Source organism: Cyrtonyx montezumae, unplaced genomic scaffold (assembly GCF_038088225.1).
Source record: "Cyrtonyx montezumae isolate F1298 unplaced genomic scaffold, pur_monq_1.0 scaffold_15, whole genome shotgun sequence".
Lineage (NCBI taxonomy): Eukaryota > Metazoa > Chordata > Aves > Galliformes > Odontophoridae > Cyrtonyx > Cyrtonyx montezumae.
Genome location: NW_027071881.1, coordinates 761,503 through 776,432, shown reverse-complemented (window position 1 = coordinate 776,432; position 14,930 = coordinate 761,503). Strand labels below are relative to the sequence as shown.

General features: G+C 58.9%; 2 protein-coding genes across 4 annotated transcripts in view; one reads left to right on the top strand and one right to left on the bottom strand.

Moving 5' to 3' along the window:
* The first annotated feature begins 7,721 nt into the window (after window positions 1–7,721).
* Window positions 7,722–9,836, top strand: FZD9 (frizzled class receptor 9). Its single transcript, XM_065731665.1, has one exon. The coding sequence runs from the start codon at window positions 7,745–7,747 to the stop codon at window positions 9,494–9,496; it is 1,752 nt and encodes a 583-aa protein (XP_065587737.1). The 5' UTR covers window positions 7,722–7,744; the 3' UTR covers window positions 9,497–9,836.
* Window positions 9,837–13,390: 3,554 nt separating this feature from the next.
* Window positions 13,391–14,930, bottom strand: part of BAZ1B (bromodomain adjacent to zinc finger domain 1B) — a 49,686-nt gene continuing 48,146 nt past the window's right edge. For 2 of the 3 annotated variants that reach the window (XM_065731662.1, XM_065731663.1), the window contains exon 19: window positions 13,391–14,877. In XM_065731662.1, the coding sequence (XP_065587734.1) occupies window positions 14,511–14,877 (367 nt within the window). In that variant the 3' untranslated portion in view covers window positions 13,391–14,510. The remainder of the gene's footprint in view (window positions 14,878–14,930) is intronic. The other variant, XR_010621923.1, reaches the window with a different exon arrangement.

The following is a 14,930-nucleotide window of genomic DNA, read 5'->3' as shown; positions in this document are numbered from 1 at the left end:
CACACAGCAGCCTGGTGAGGCCATCATGTCTAGAAGGACCCTCCTGCCATGAGCCACAGCGTTGCTGCCGGGATGGGAGGAGCAGCATCCTTGCAGACCTCTCAGCACCCTTCCTCCTTCCCTGGAACACATGCAAATCATAATTCACACAGCCCTTGCAGTGCTGCTGTGAGAGCACAGAGGAGCACAGAGCAGCTGCCTCCCTGGAGCTCATTTTCCTCTTCTGGGAAAAGGGTTTGAGCACTGATCCCCTCTGCCTCAGTAGCACCACCGGAGCTACGGCACTGCTCCTTCCCCTGTGCTCAGCTGCAGTCATTCCTTGCCATCCTGCAAAATGCATTAGGGATCGTGCCATGTGCTGATGAGTATTCAAGACCTGGCCAAAATTGGGAACAATTAGCAGTTGTTTCAGCATCTCTTTGTTGTTGCTCTGTCTCGTGGCTGACCCAGTGAGCTCCCTGCACATGGGTCAGACTGGACAGCATAAATTATGGATAAAAGACACTCTTGGGAGTAGTTCTGCTTGTGTGAGGTGGGCATCTCTCCGCTTCTCAAGTGGCTCTGCTTGCACACCTCTGTCATCCTGGCCATCCCCACCACAGACATGAGTGGCATGCTGAGCCCTGCCAGCTGCGGGTGAGTGGTGCCCAGCCCTTCACACACGCTGGCAGCACAGTTCTGAGCTGGAGAGTCTGTAGTGGTCCGGGGCATCCCTCATTGGGTCAGCTCCAGTAGGACCTGGGGAAGCTGTGGAAGTGCTGCTGGCGCTGCGCCTGCGTCACACTACCTGCACCTCTCCTCCATTGCTCATCCGTTGTTGGGCTATGGGGTTTGGGAGTTTAAAGGCACACGGGGTGCTGCTTTGAGTCAGTGAGGTGCTGAAGACAAACTTTGGTGGGGGGACCTGCTCAGAGCAGGCTGCCTGCAGCAGGTGGGATTTCTCTGAGGCCATGTGGTGCATGGTGCTCCGGCAGCTGAAGTGCCCAGGGTGTGAGCTGGGCTGTCCTCATCCCCAGACACCAGCAAGGGGGGCAGGGGCCCTCTAAAGCTCCTGGACTTTTTTTTTTTTCTCTTCAAATGTTTGGAAAAGGGCAAGCTTACCTGTTTTCCAAGGTTTTACTGTTCTGCCCTCTCCTTTTCTTGCACTCCTCATTCAGTGTACTCCAGCTTCTTTAGTCCCTTTAAGTCCTCATGCTAAAGGCCACAGGAGCCAAACTGGGCAGGTGGAAGGGGTCCAGGGAAGCGTTCAGGACAGCAGACAAGAAATCTGAGGTGAGTGGGAAAATGGAGGACCTGGATTTGCTTTAAAAGAGGGCTGAAAGCTGCAGCTGGGACACTGCCCTTGCATGGGGAGCATTTGAGGCACTGCCTGGCTTGGCTGGCAACAGGAAAAGTGAGATTTACAGCCCTGCCTTCCTGCAGTGGGGTGAAGGGGAAACACCAGAGTTTCCCACATGCAGGGGCCTGGGGCAAGCTGGGGGGGCCCGGCAGGCTGTGGGTGCCACCTATGCCTGGCAGCTGTGAGCATGGAGGGAACGGAGGCGGAATATGGGACATCCTCAGGGATGTCATCCGCAGCTCAGGGAAAGGGCTTGAAGTGTGAGCCTCAAGTGTGGCCGCTTTTTGGAAGGGCGAATAGGAAAATGACAAGTACCAGGGAGACCTGGAGGGATTGCAAGGGCTTTCCAGACAGCTCCAAGCTGGCATCCCTGAGTGCTTGCTGCCTGCCCTGCCTCGGGTGTGGGTTTCCTTAGAACAGCCTCAGCAGGCACTGGGTGCCACTCCTGGCAGCAGCATGCGCTGGGGACACAGGGACAGAGCTCCTGAGCCACAGGCTGGGGTGGGACAGCAGAGGAGTCCGGTGTCACTGCTCCAAGGACGGCTGTGCGCAGGCAACAGGAATGTGAGATCTGCAAGAAGGGGATGAGGAGGAAGGTGGCATGGCTGCTGGGAGTGGTTTGGTTTTCCATGCCCTCACATTTTCCTGTGCTGAAGTACTCACAGGGTGGAAAATGTGGAGGCCTGAAGGGGGGAGAGAGGGTGGGAGGGGAGTGGGGACAGCAAGGCTTTACTTTTCCAGCACGTTTAGGCCATGAAATGCCTACCAAGGCTGAGTTCAGAGGGTCCAGTCGTGCTTTGTAGGACCCAGAATAAATCTGTGTGCAGTTTTGCAGAAGGCATGCTGCAGCCACAGCAGGGCAGCTCTGGAGCTCAGCAGGATGGGGACCTGCAGCTGTGCCCCAGGGCTTCTCCTGGCCCGGCTAACCATGCCTGCAGGAGCATGCTGGTGGCTGTGAGAGGGGTCAGAGCCTTCCCTGCAGTCCTCTAACCTTTAAAGAAGGGTGGATGAAGGGAGGGGGCATCCTCTGAAAGAGGATTGTTCTCATGAAGTATTTTGGGCACCATTGGCAAAACCCAAAACTGCTGAGTCCTGTTAAATAAATATTGGAGTTCAGTGTTGTTTTTGTTGTTTTTTTTTTTCCCCAGAGGAGAGCAGGATTAGAAAGTGAATGTTAAATAGTATTTTTGTTTAACATACCTGAGGGTTTCCATTCCAAGTTCCCTCCTTGAGCTCGTTGTGCTGTGATGAGCTCTAAGGAGGCATGACCCCATCTTGTGAAAATCCAATTTTTCCAGTAAAAAAATAAAGGAGATGATCTGATTACCCAGCACACACACACACTCTGCTTTTGTTGATGTTTTTAAACTTTGCATTCTTCACTGTTTTCCTGAGGGACACCTTTCAGCTCAGTGCAGCTCAGGTAGCAGCGTCCCACCCTGTGTGCAGCTTTGGTTTTAGTGCTTCTCCAGCAGCTCTACTCTCAGCACTCTGCTAAAGAGTACGTGGTTAATGCCTGTGCATGGAGTCTGGTGCAGACTGCCATGCAAGCTGCCGAATGGCCGTGGTGCTCGGGATGGCAGGTTAGAGACACTTGTACAAGTTCCCTCTGGAACTGATCCTCCAGGCGTGTTGGAGGTGATGGTCTCATAGTGTGCACCGCACAGAGAGAGGAAGATGAGAGAAGTGCTGACGGAGGAGCCAGGTGGGAGAGGAGGAACAGCAGGCCAGGAGCAAGAAGAGTCCCAACACTGGGTCAGAACCACCAGAAAGAGGAGGGGCTATGACCTGGGCGTGGACTGACCTGCTCCAAGGAAGGAGAAGAACCGGCACAGTGCGGCGTTCCCCAGTGCCAGTGAACTCTGTTGACAGTGGGACATTGGGGAGAGGATGGCAAGATCTCAGGGACGTGCAGATATCAGTGGTGCTTGCTTCAGCCTTGGCTGCTGCATCGTGATGGCAAGGCTTGGCCTGAACCTTGCTGGAGAAGTTGAGCTCAGCCCAAAAGCACCATGAGGAAGCACCAGAATTCTTCCCAGGCCACTCCTGCACCACCATGGCAGTACCTGCTGCAGTGGGGGCTGGCCTGGCTCCCCAACACAGCTGTGTGCCCTGGAGAAAGGTTTCTGCATCCCACTGCTGTGACTGTGGTGAAGTCTGCAGCAAGTACAGGGAGGACATAATGATTTTATGGGTCTCTTGCAAAAAAAAACCTACATAATTCAGTGGCTTCCCAGCATGTGCATATGGGGCTGCCAAAGGGCCACTTGTCCTTACAGGCACCAGGGGAGGTTGCAGGGGCTCTGCAGGTTCAGCACATCCAGATTTCACGGATCTGCCTTGGTTTGAGCAAAAGGGCAGCTTGGCCCATTCAGTAATAAAAGCATCTCCAGCGAGTTCTGCTCCTCACAGCCATCTCCTCTCTGATGTGACGTGGGCTTGGCTGCATCCCTGCCAGGGTACAACCCCACCACCCTTCTCCAGTGCAGTCTGGTTTGGCTGGAGGAGTGTGGCTGCTCCTGGGGCTGGGGGCTCAGGGCTGCCTGGAGGAGCCCAGGATAGCACTAGGGGAGTGCAACGTTCTGCACAGTATGAGGGGCAGGAAGGCACAGGGACACAGCATCGTGGGGCACAGCCTCCATGGGGATACGGGGGGACTGGGGTGCCCCTTCTCACTGCCCTGTGCTGGGGTGCCCCAGTTTATGTTCCCCCCCCATCCTGGCCCCGCTGTGGGGCTCAGCCCAGCCCACGTCCTGCCTGGCTCCAAGCTGCCCTGTGGTTCTGCTCTCCTCCTCTGAATTGTATTTATTTATTTATATGGAGATGTAATAAAACTCCAGCAGGAAACGGAGGCGATTCCCTGCCATTCCCCACAAGCCGGCCCTGGGACAGGCTGAACAAGGAGGCACATTGTGCAGCACAGATCTGCCTGCCAGCACCAGGCTGTGTGCGGGGCTGAGGGGCCTGGGCCAGGCGAAGAAAGAGCCGAGTGTGTGCTTGCACCGGGCCAGTGTTGTCACCGGTGTGCTGGGAGCACTGCAGGGCTTGTGGGATGGGGCAGCCCGGGGCTGAGCTCCATTTTGGCACCGCAGGTTGGGTAAAGGGATGCTGGCGCAGGCAGGCAGCGGGGCTGCGGATGAAAGAGCTTCTGTGCTAAGAACAGCTAGCCTGGAACGTCACACGGGAGCATAACATTTCCTGCTCCCAACTGTGCTCCTCCTCTGCCTGTTCTGCCAGGAAACTGGGCAGTGCTGAGGGTCAGCCATGGGGCAGTCACCCCATGGCCTGGTCTGGTGGCTGTGACCCGTTCCTCCCAGGGCTCAAGCAGCTGGCAGTGAGTAGCAGCCTTTCACCAGCCCTGGGGAGGCATTTGCTGTGAGCAGGGATGTTGCCATCAGTAGGGGTCAGAGTGAACGGTTGCAGCTGAGGCTCTCGGGTGTCCTTCTGTGCTGCAGCGGGGTGAGCGAGGTGGCAGGGGTTGCACATGGCTCAGCCCACAGCTCCTCCAGGGCCTGCCACCAGTGTGGCTCCTGCTGACCTTCTCCAGCACAGCTGTCACAGCTGCTAGAGTTACCGAAACCACACACTGAAGGGAAAAGGTGAAAAATCCCAAATCCCGAAGGAAATGGCTTTGCAAACCTCCTCTGTGGTGCAGCAGAGGCACTGGCTTCTCTGCCTGGGAGCAGGAGTGCTGTGTCCTGCACAGGGACAGTTGGCACAGCAGGGTTGTCCCCCTGCACCAGGGGACAGGGGAATGTTTGTAAGGAGACAGATGTTGGGTTGGGCCCTGTCCTGACTCTGAGCTGGAAGGACGTGGATGGGGCACTCCGCCCCCTTGGGGACCTGCAGGACCATTGGCATCGCTCACCAGCCTGGCACAGGGACTGGTGGAGCACAGCAGCCCTGCTACACCAGCCAGGACATTGGTATGCAGATGGCAGGAGGTGACACAAGGAGGGAACAGCCCTTCCTGCAGGGGACTCGCGCCAGGTCCTGGGTGTCTCAGCACAGAACTGTGGGGTTTGGGGCTGGGGAGCAGTGGAAGCCTCTGGGGCTGTGCCCATCGCTCTCTGCCCACAGTGCCCTTCCTGGACAAGGCTGCCTGCCCACTGACATGCTGCAGAGTCCCGTGAAGCCATAAAAATAGATGCAGCTTGGGTGTAGGATGAGCACGGCTGTTAGTTCTCCCCTGCCAGGGTTCTCATTGCATTGCTATAATTAATGCCTGAGTCAGGGAAGAAACGGCTTTTCCATTCTGCTGGTGCTGGCTGCGTCTGGGCAGTGTCACAAAGCCCCTCTGCTTCGCCCATCACCTGCCAGTGTCAGGTTCCTGCCCCATTTCTTCACTGTCTGTCCCCAGAAACCCCTGCCATCCCACCCTGCTGCTGCACACTGACAGGGGGATCCCAACACTGAGCACGGGGTGCAGAGCTGCACCTTCTCTGCCTGGTGTGTGCACTGCACAGGAACAGAAGGGTTTGGGCTGGAGGACCGCCTGTGTCCCCCAGCACTGCTGTCACAACACGGGCTGGCCCTGAAGAGAGCCACCCATCCATATGGGTGCCCGGGTGGGTGTCAACCTGCAGCTGGGGGGGCTCTCCCAGGACAGACCTTTCCAGCTGCTCCCCAGCCCATCCTGCCCTGGTGCTGGCATCCCTTTGAAATCGACCCAGCTGGCCTTTCGCACCAGCTATTCCTGTGAAATTCTTTAGGAAGGGAAAATTCGCTGCCCGGATCCTTGCAGAGCTGCGCTCTCACCCTCCCTCCGGCTGGTACTGACAGCATGGGGTCCCAGCCAAGGGTGCTTTCAGGGCTTTTGTCCTCGCTACAGCCCCTGCCTGAAAGCCTGGCACTGGGGAGAGCCGGGAGTACCTCGGGGCTGTGCCCAGCAGGCACGTGGCTCTGAGTGGCCCCACACATGTCCCAGCTGCCCCTGCCAAGATGCAGCACCCACGGGACCCTCTGCTCCTCAACCACCTCCTTTCCTCCATGGTACCCCCTCTCCTGATCCATGGCTCCCACCAAGGTGGGGGCTGTCCCCACTGCTGCTGCCACATGGGATGCCCGGGGTCCCACGCCTGTGACCCATCTGTGGGGGCACCTCGCAGCCTCTCCCTGCAGCCAGGCATCACCGGGCGACTGCTCTCAACCCGTGGCCTTCCTGCTCCTTCCCCCTCCCCTCGCTAAGGATCTCGCACAGGTTTGCAAACGCTGTTGACGGGAAGAAAGGAAATGGGGCAAAGCTGCTGCCAGGAACCACAGGCTCCTGCCATACGGCCCCGCTCCGTCGGCCTGGATGCTTCGCGGGCAGATTTCTTTGCAGCCTCTGTGATTTCTTTATTCAAGCTATTGATATTGGATTCCCAGCCCAGGGACACTTCCAAAGCCATAAATCTGCCGTGTTGCTCTACCTGGTGTTCTTGTTTTCACTGCGAGGCTTCCAGACCTGCTGAAGACCTCAGCTTCTGTGCGCAGCCGTGCTGCCGCGGGTGCGGGGCTCCGGCTGTGCCACCTCCGCGGCCGCCCCCACGCTCCCCCGGCCGGTGCCGGGGACGCCCCCCTTGGACCCTCTGCTGAGCGCCCTTGGAAGGGCGCGGGCATCCCGAGGGGCACCCCGGAGCGCGGGACAGACGGCGGCGACGGCCGCTCCTCTGCGTTGAAAGGAGCCCCTCGACTCCAAAAATCCACGTGTTGCTTTTGGCTGAGCTGCGGCACCCCCTGCCAAGAGCAACAGTTTTACATATTAAAGCAAAATTAAATTAGAAGACATTTTATTTGCGAGCTCGCCCCTCGTTAACCCTTTGCGGCCCGGAGGCACCGGGAGCTGCGGGCACCGCCGGGCGATCCCTTCGCGAGGGAGCGGCCGCGGGACGGGGCGAGGGCGGGACGGCCGCCATCTCCGTCCACCCCGGGCCCGCAGCGGAGCCCACGGGCGGGGCACGCACGAGGGGCGGCGCGGCGGTCCCCTTCCGCGGAGCGGCGCTTCGCCGGAGCCCCGGAACACCCGCACGGCCCCGCGGCGGCAGGGAGCCGCCGTTATCCCCCGCACCCGCTCCAGCGACCGACGAACGCGCCCCCACGGAGCGCCCTCCCCCCCGCCTCCAGGCCCCGGGCCCGCAGCGGCCGCCGCCGGGCTCCGGCCTCTCTCCGGCGAGGATCCGCGCGGACGCCCGGGCCCGTCCCCGCCCCGGGGGCGTGGCGGCGCGGCGGTGGGCGGGCGCCGTGCCGGGCCCTGCGCGGGGCTCGGCGGGGCTCGGCGCGGCGCGGGGCCGCATGGAGCGCGGCTCGGCGGAGGGCGGCGGGCGCTGCCCCGGCGCGGGGCCGCCGCGGGGCGCGGGGGCGCGGGGGCGCGCGGGGGCGCGGGCGCGCCGGGCCATGGCGGCTCTGTAGCCGCGGGGCCGGGCCATGGCGACGCTGCGGCTGCGGCTCGCGCTGTCGGTGCTGTGGCAGTTGGCGGCCGCCGGCCGCGGGCTGGAGCTGGGCGCGCTGGAGGCGGCGCGGGGCCGGGCTGCGCGGTGCCAGCCCGTGGACATCCCCATGTGCCGCGGCATCGGGTACAACCTGACCCGCATGCCCAACCTGCTGGGCCACGAGAGCCAGCGCGAGGCCGCCCTGAAGCTGCACGAGTTCGCTCCGCTGGTGGAGTACGGCTGCCACGTCCACCTGCGCTTCTTCCTCTGCTCGCTCTACGCGCCCATGTGCACCGACCAGGTGAGCGCCAGCATCCCCGCCTGCCGTCCCATGTGCGAGCAGGCGCGCCACAAGTGCGTCCCCATCATGGAGCAGTTCAACTTCGGCTGGCCCGAGTCGCTCGACTGTGGCCGTCTGCCCACCAAGAACGACCCCAACGCCCTCTGCATGGAGGCCCCCGAGAACGCTTCGGCCGCGGAGCCGCACAAGGGCCAGGGCATGCTGCCAGTCGCACCCCGGCCGTGGCCACCGGGCGCTGCGGAGGGCCGGGGCTCCAACGGGCTGGGAGCCTGCAGCAACCCCGAGAAGTTCCAGTATGTGGAGAAGAGCCTGTCCTGTGCACCGCGCTGCTCGCCCGGCGTGGACGTCTACTGGTCCCATGAGGACAAGGACTTCGCCTTCATCTGGATGGCCGTGTGGTCCACCCTGTGCTTTGTCTCCACCGCCTTCACCGTGCTGACCTTCCTGCTTGATCCGCACCGCTTCCAGTACCCTGAGAGACCCATCATCTTCCTTTCCATGTGCTACAACATCTACTCGGTGGCCTTCATCATCCGCTCGGTGGCAGGGGCTGAGAACATCGCCTGTGACCGGGAGAACGGAGAGCTCTACATCATCCAGGAGGGGCTGGAGAGCACGGGCTGCACCATTGTCTTCCTCATCCTCTACTACTTCGGCATGGCCAGCTCGCTTTGGTGGGTTGTGCTCACCCTCACCTGGTTCCTGGCTGCCGGCAAGAAGTGGGGGCACGAGGCCATCGAGGCGCACAGCAGCTATTTCCACATGGCTGCCTGGGGCATCCCAGCCATGAAGACCATCGTCATCCTCACCATGCGGAAGGTGGCGGGGGATGAGCTGACAGGGCTGTGCTATGTGGGCAGCATGGACGTCAGTGCGCTGACCGGCTTCGTCCTCATCCCGCTCTCCTGCTACCTGGTGGTAGGCACCTCCTTCATCCTCACTGGCTTCGTTGCCCTCTTCCACATCCGGAAGATCATGAAGACGGGCGGCACCAACACAGAGAAGCTGGAGAAGCTGATGGTGAAGATTGGGGTCTTCTCAATCCTCTACACCGTCCCAGCTACCTGCGTCATCGTCTGCTACTTCTATGAGCGCCTCAACATGGATTACTGGAACCTGCGGGCCCTGGAGCGCGGCTGCGTGCCGCTGCCCGGACGGCTTGCGGCCAACTGCTCGCTGGAGACCTCGGTGCCCACCGTGGCCATCTTTATGCTAAAGATTTTCATGTCGTTGGTGGTGGGCATCACCAGCGGGGTGTGGGTGTGGAGCTCCAAGACGCTGCAGACCTGGCAGAGCCTGTGCAACAGGAAGCTGGGTGTGAGGACGAGGGGCAAGCCCTGCAGTGGGGTGAGCTGTGGCGGGGTGCACTGCCACTACAAGGCGCCCACTGTCATGCTGCACATGACCAAGACGGACCCGTACATGGACAACCCAACGCATGTCTAGCATGGGGCTGCCACTATGGGGCAGCGCCGGGAGAGTTTCTTGGGTAAGGGCTGAGCCCCGGGGCTGCTGCAGGGTGGAATGGGGGGCATGCAGGTGTGGGCTGCCCACTGCAGTGCTCGACCCAGACAGCTCGCTGCTTTTCCTAGGGATCGTTCTGTTGTTGCTGTTGCCAAATCCAGTGACTGTTCTAATGCTTTCTTTAGGGGGCGGCTGGGGCCGGGGCAGGAAAGGGAATAATCCAATTCATGTTTATTTAATTCTGTAATTTATTTTAGATTTTTTTTTAATCATTAGCTGCGAGGAATGGAAAAAACAATAAACCCTGGATGTGTTATTTCAACCAAGCCTCATGCTGTGTGCAGGAACCGAGGGGCTGAGGGCAGCTGTGTGGTGAAGGCGGTGGGGAGCAGCCCCCAGCAGAGTCAGGATAGCCCTAACCCCAGTGCAGCATCCCAACCTGTCCACCTGTGCAGGTCCTCGTGCGGTGAATAATGTTTTCCGCTCAGTGCTCAGTGTTGAGTGGAGTTGGTAGGAGCTGTGGGGCTGCTGTGCCATCACAGTCTTGTGGCAGTATGGGGCCAGGAGCTGGTGCTGGGCTGGGGGATGGGGCTTGGCCTCAGTGTGCCAAGCAGCAGCCCGAGGTGCAGGTCATGGAAACTTCTGGGCAGCTTTATTTATCCCCTGCTCTGGTTACAATCCCATCTCGCTTTCCCCATTGTCCTGGGGGAAACTCAACCCTCAGTTGGTGCTGCTGGGTCCGGGCAGGAGCTGTGTGGCTCTGGTGGGACTGTGGCTGCTGCTCCAGGTCTGCCCAGGGAGCCAGGGAGGGCTGAGGCTGTGGGGTGCCCATGCCCAGCTGAGGCCTACGGGCTCCAAGTGCCAATGGGGAGAGCTGTGTCCAGCCCCACAGCAGGCAGGGATGGAGGTCTCTGTCCTCTCATTTCCAGCTAAAGAGCAGCATGTGGCCTCCCCATCTCTCCTTCATCTGTGAGCAGCTGCCTCAGCACACACAGGTTGATGCCCACCAGTCCTTGGCATCAGTCCCAGCAGCCCAGCGCCCCAGTAGGAGCTTCAGGCTGTGTCCCCTGTGTACCCCCATCCCAAGCTGCTGCCAACAGGCTGGTCTGGCACTGCAGTGAGCATCCACACCAAGCACTCTGGGCTGCCCAGGTTGCTTCCAGCCTACTGGTGCCCTGCAGACATCCACTGTAGGGCTGGAGGAGTTGCGTAGGGCTCTGCTGAGGGCACTGCAGCTGTGGAGGGGCAGTAGTGAAGGCCCACAGCTGGGGTGTGAGCCCAGCCCCAGCCCAGCTAGCAGCACGGGTGGTACACAGCCCCTCACTGCCACACTGCAGTGCTGAGCGGGGCTTTGTGCATGCATCGCTGCTGCGATTGATGTTGGGAAGTGCTTTAATCCACCATCCACTGCCCCTGGGGGGGTTGGGACGCTAGGAGAAGTTGAGCAGTGGATCTGAGAAACCCTCCACTTCCCTGGGAGCTGGTGCTGGCATCAGTGTGCAGAGCAGAGCAGAGCAGCAGGCAGCATGGAGGACTGCAGCGGGTGCATAGCACTGCGTAGGAGCTCTGTGGCACCACAACATCCCTTGGTGCCCAGCAAGATTGCTGCAGTCCCAGGGTACTGTGTGATGGTACTGGGCCCTCCAGCAGGTGGGCAGCTGGCCTCATCCCTGGGCAGAGACCCCTGTGTGATGCCCCACTGCCAGCCCCCCCGGGGGGTTGCAGCCTCCCAGGTCCCCCAGCTGCCATGGAGAGGTGGTGTGGGCAGTTAATGGGGCTGAGAATGGGAGCGGGAGAGTCAATATTGGCTCTGGGGCAGACTCCAAAGTCCAGCACAGGGCACAGGCCAGGCAGGGGCTGCTCACCTGGGCCACAGCCGGTGACAGAGGTGCACCCTGGGCACTGGCCTCCCACAGCCAAGTCCACTGTAGGGCAGGGAACCCTCAGTACTGAGCCCTGAGCCACACTGAGCCCAAAACCGCTCTGCACTGTGGGCCTGAGCACAGACAGCAATGTGTCAGGGGCAACTGCATCCCTGCCCGTGTCCCTGCAGTCGTCCCAGCTCCTGTGGGGCTCGCGGAGCCCGACGGGGACAGCCTGACCTTGAGCACCCTGGCACTTGCCAAGTCTTGCTGCCTCTCAGGCACTTGCCCAGATAAGCACGTCCCTCCGGGCCCCAGCTATCGGCAGCGCGGGGCTGCTGGCGCCTGACCACTGCCTGCTATCAGCCCCGGCAGCCTGGCCAGCTCCACTGCAGCCCCGGGAACTCAGAGTGGTCCTGATGGCCAATGCACCATGGCTCAAGTGCAAGGTCCCTGGGCTGGCCCAGTGTCACAGTGGGTGCAGCCACAGCCGCCCACCAGGCAGGGGACAGCTATTTATAGGGTCTCACAGGGCGGTAATACCATGCAGGGCTGCTATAAAAAGCAGGGCTTGCAAAAGGTCTCACAGCAGATGCTGGTGTGAGGTCTTCACGCCAAGGCCTGGAAAACATCCCAGCCTGAGTCACACTCTGGTTCGCCCAGGTCCCATTGCACACCCAGCAGTGAACCTGCCGCTCATGGCATGAGGTTTCTCCACACAAAGAACATTTATCTGTCACCTGAAATGCTGAAGCCCCCAGACCTACCAGGGGCTCCTAAGCCCCACTCTGCCCCACTGCCAGACCCTGCTGGAGCTCACAGAGCTGCAGTCAGCGCCCCAGTGTGACAGTGCTACCCTGGAAAGCATCACCCTCCTGTTCCTGTGGCACTGGAAAGAAGTTCAGGAAAATTTTGGCCAACACCTTCACTTCAGTTACCAGATGTACATCACCACCATCTCCTTCCCCTGGCTCTGAAGCTCAGAACAGTAGCATCCCAGCCCTGCTGGTATCAGGGATCTGCTGGCTGCTGGGTTGGACACACAGCAGAATAGGCCTTGGCCATCTCAGAACTGCAGCAAACACGGCCACGGTTGCAAAATGCGAGCACAGCACGCAGCTCCATGCCTGCACACTAACCTGCTCAGTGCAGCTTACTAGCACAGGCCGTGAGTCAAAGTGGCCCCAGCACAGCCATCCCCACTGCCTGGAGCACAGGCACGGCCAGGGGCTGGTGTCACCCAACCTGAGCAGAGTTTGGCCCAGAAGTTCGTTGCACAGAGCTGTAAGCTGACCTGACGCAGCTCAGAGCCCCTCTGGGCCTCCTGGCAGTGGATCCAGGCAGCCAGAGTCCAGTGAGAGGTGCAAGGCTGCAGTGCTGCACGAGCAGAGGGTACCACAAAGGATGCACTGCAAGCCAGCTTTACAAACACAAGTACATAATGTTTATTTTTAATTTTCCAATTCGTTACAAGTACAGCCCTTAGGAGAAACCCCCCTCCCCCCACAAATGACATTTATTTTTAAAAAATGTACGGTTCCAAAGGTTTCACTGTGTAGGACCTGCAGAAAATGTTCTCTATTAACAGGACAAAACATGGCCTCTGCTGGGGACGTGCGAGATACAAACGTCAGTGCTATTCTGTGGGGCAGGAGCTGAGGCTGGGGGAGGCTGGAAACGTGTCTAGTGGCTGCAGTCTTCAGTAGCCCGGAACTGCAACACCTGTTTACAAAATAACAAACTAAAAAGTCCACAGAACTAGGCTGCAACTTGTCACTGAGAATCCTTTTATTCTCAAATCAAAGGAGCTGGAACAGCTGCTTTTGTTTCTCTGTGTTACAAAGCCAGTACAGAGCAGCCCTGTGGCTAGTTTGTTCCAAACTGCAGAATTCTATAATAAAAAGTTCAAGCCCTGATTGCAGATCAAAATCTGTCACGATGGAGAGGTGATTAAAGAATACTCTTTTCTTAGAGGGAAGTCAGTGTGCCGAGTGGCAGAGCCCACTGCTGGGACACGGCCAACGCAGGACAGCGCCTGGAGGTGCAGGGAGGTGAGCTAGGGGAGGTGTGACTACAAAAGATGAGAGCACAGCTGGAGAGGGACTGGGGACCCTCACAAGTGCCCCAGTGTGACTCCAGCTACTGATAGGAAAATGAGTTTCCAGAGGGGGAAAATATACAGCAAACACCATTTGATATAAACTGTACATGTGCCAAAGCAAGACAACGGTATCTTACAAGTGTTCTTTATACAAGATCACAGCTAGAAACAAGCCACTTTTAATTACTAGAAAATTAATTTAAAAAGTTAAACAGAATATGTTTCTGCTGCTCCCCTTGCCCTTGAGCTCCCTAGAGAGTGTGCAGAAAACCATGATCTCCAGTATGCTTCTGGCACTCGGTTCATCCATAGATAATGACTGTGTGCTGGTCAAGGTGAGCAGGGAAACCTACTGCCTACTCTGCCACCTCCACGCAGTGCTGAGCTCAGAAGACCTCTTTGGAGCACAGCCTCCAGAGATCGCTCCCCAAGAAGACAGGGGGGAAAGCAAGAGCACCTCGAAGCCAATTGTGTTAGGATGCTGGTGAAAGCTGTGTCTCCATGAACATTAAGTGCTTGTTCGCTATGCAGCCCTTCAGTGGAGGCTCAAAATTAACACCACATAAATATATACATACAAGAACCAGCAGCCCATTGGCCTGGTCACACCCAGCCTGCCCGTGGAGCAACGTGATCCCTCCCTGCACAGCTCGGGGCTGGCCTCGCAGCGCAGGCAGCAGATCCCAAGGCAGCAGCGGGGCCTGAGGTGGAGTAGGCTTCGTGCTCCCCTGCCCAGTCAGGCTTTGGCCAGGCCTTTCCCTTCCCCTCCCGCCTTCCCCTCCTGGAAGGACAGACACGTGTGATCTCTGTGCATTTTGCAAGAAGCAGTTAAGTCATCTTTGCTCGCTGAACAGATGACAATATATTTAAGGAAACCTGCAGAAAAATTAGTTAGGATGGGCCAAAGGAAATGCTGGATTAATAGTGAAGTGCCTGCTGCTTCTTAACTCCCTCCAGACAACCCATCCTGCTGCCCAGCAGCACCAGGCCTGCTCCAGCTCTGGCTCTCCCCCTAGTCCCCCCCTGCAATCTCTCACTTCTTCCTTTTCCGCCCCTGGGAATGTTCGAGGGGCTCTGATTCACTGTCCCCTTCCTGCTCCTCCAGTCCCTGGCAACCTGCAGAGAGCTTCTTGCGTTTTCTGCGTGCATAGGTGTGGCCAGGCAGGTGCTTGTGCACCATGTCAATCAAACACTGTTCTGTTTTCTCCAGGCAGGACAGGACGTGGCTCCCATTCTGGTTGTAGCGCTCAGCGTTGGAGAACACCTGTTTGATGTCAGAGAGGAACTCCTGCACTGAGCGGTAACTGCCGCAAGAGCACTTGCTCTGCATAGTCTGGAAGTCCATGGGGTTGCTGATGACCTCACAGTAATCTTCGGCTTCTTCTGCGGTCACTGGCTCCCTGATGAACGAAGAGTCACAAAGAGGAAAAAAAATGAGGAGCCCAGGCACTGC

Excerpts from the sequence above, each read along its gene's own strand:
- FZD9 (XM_065731665.1), top strand. The coding sequence starts at position 7,745 with ATGGCGACGCTGCGGCTGCGGCTCGCGCTGTCGGTGCTGTGGCAGTTG.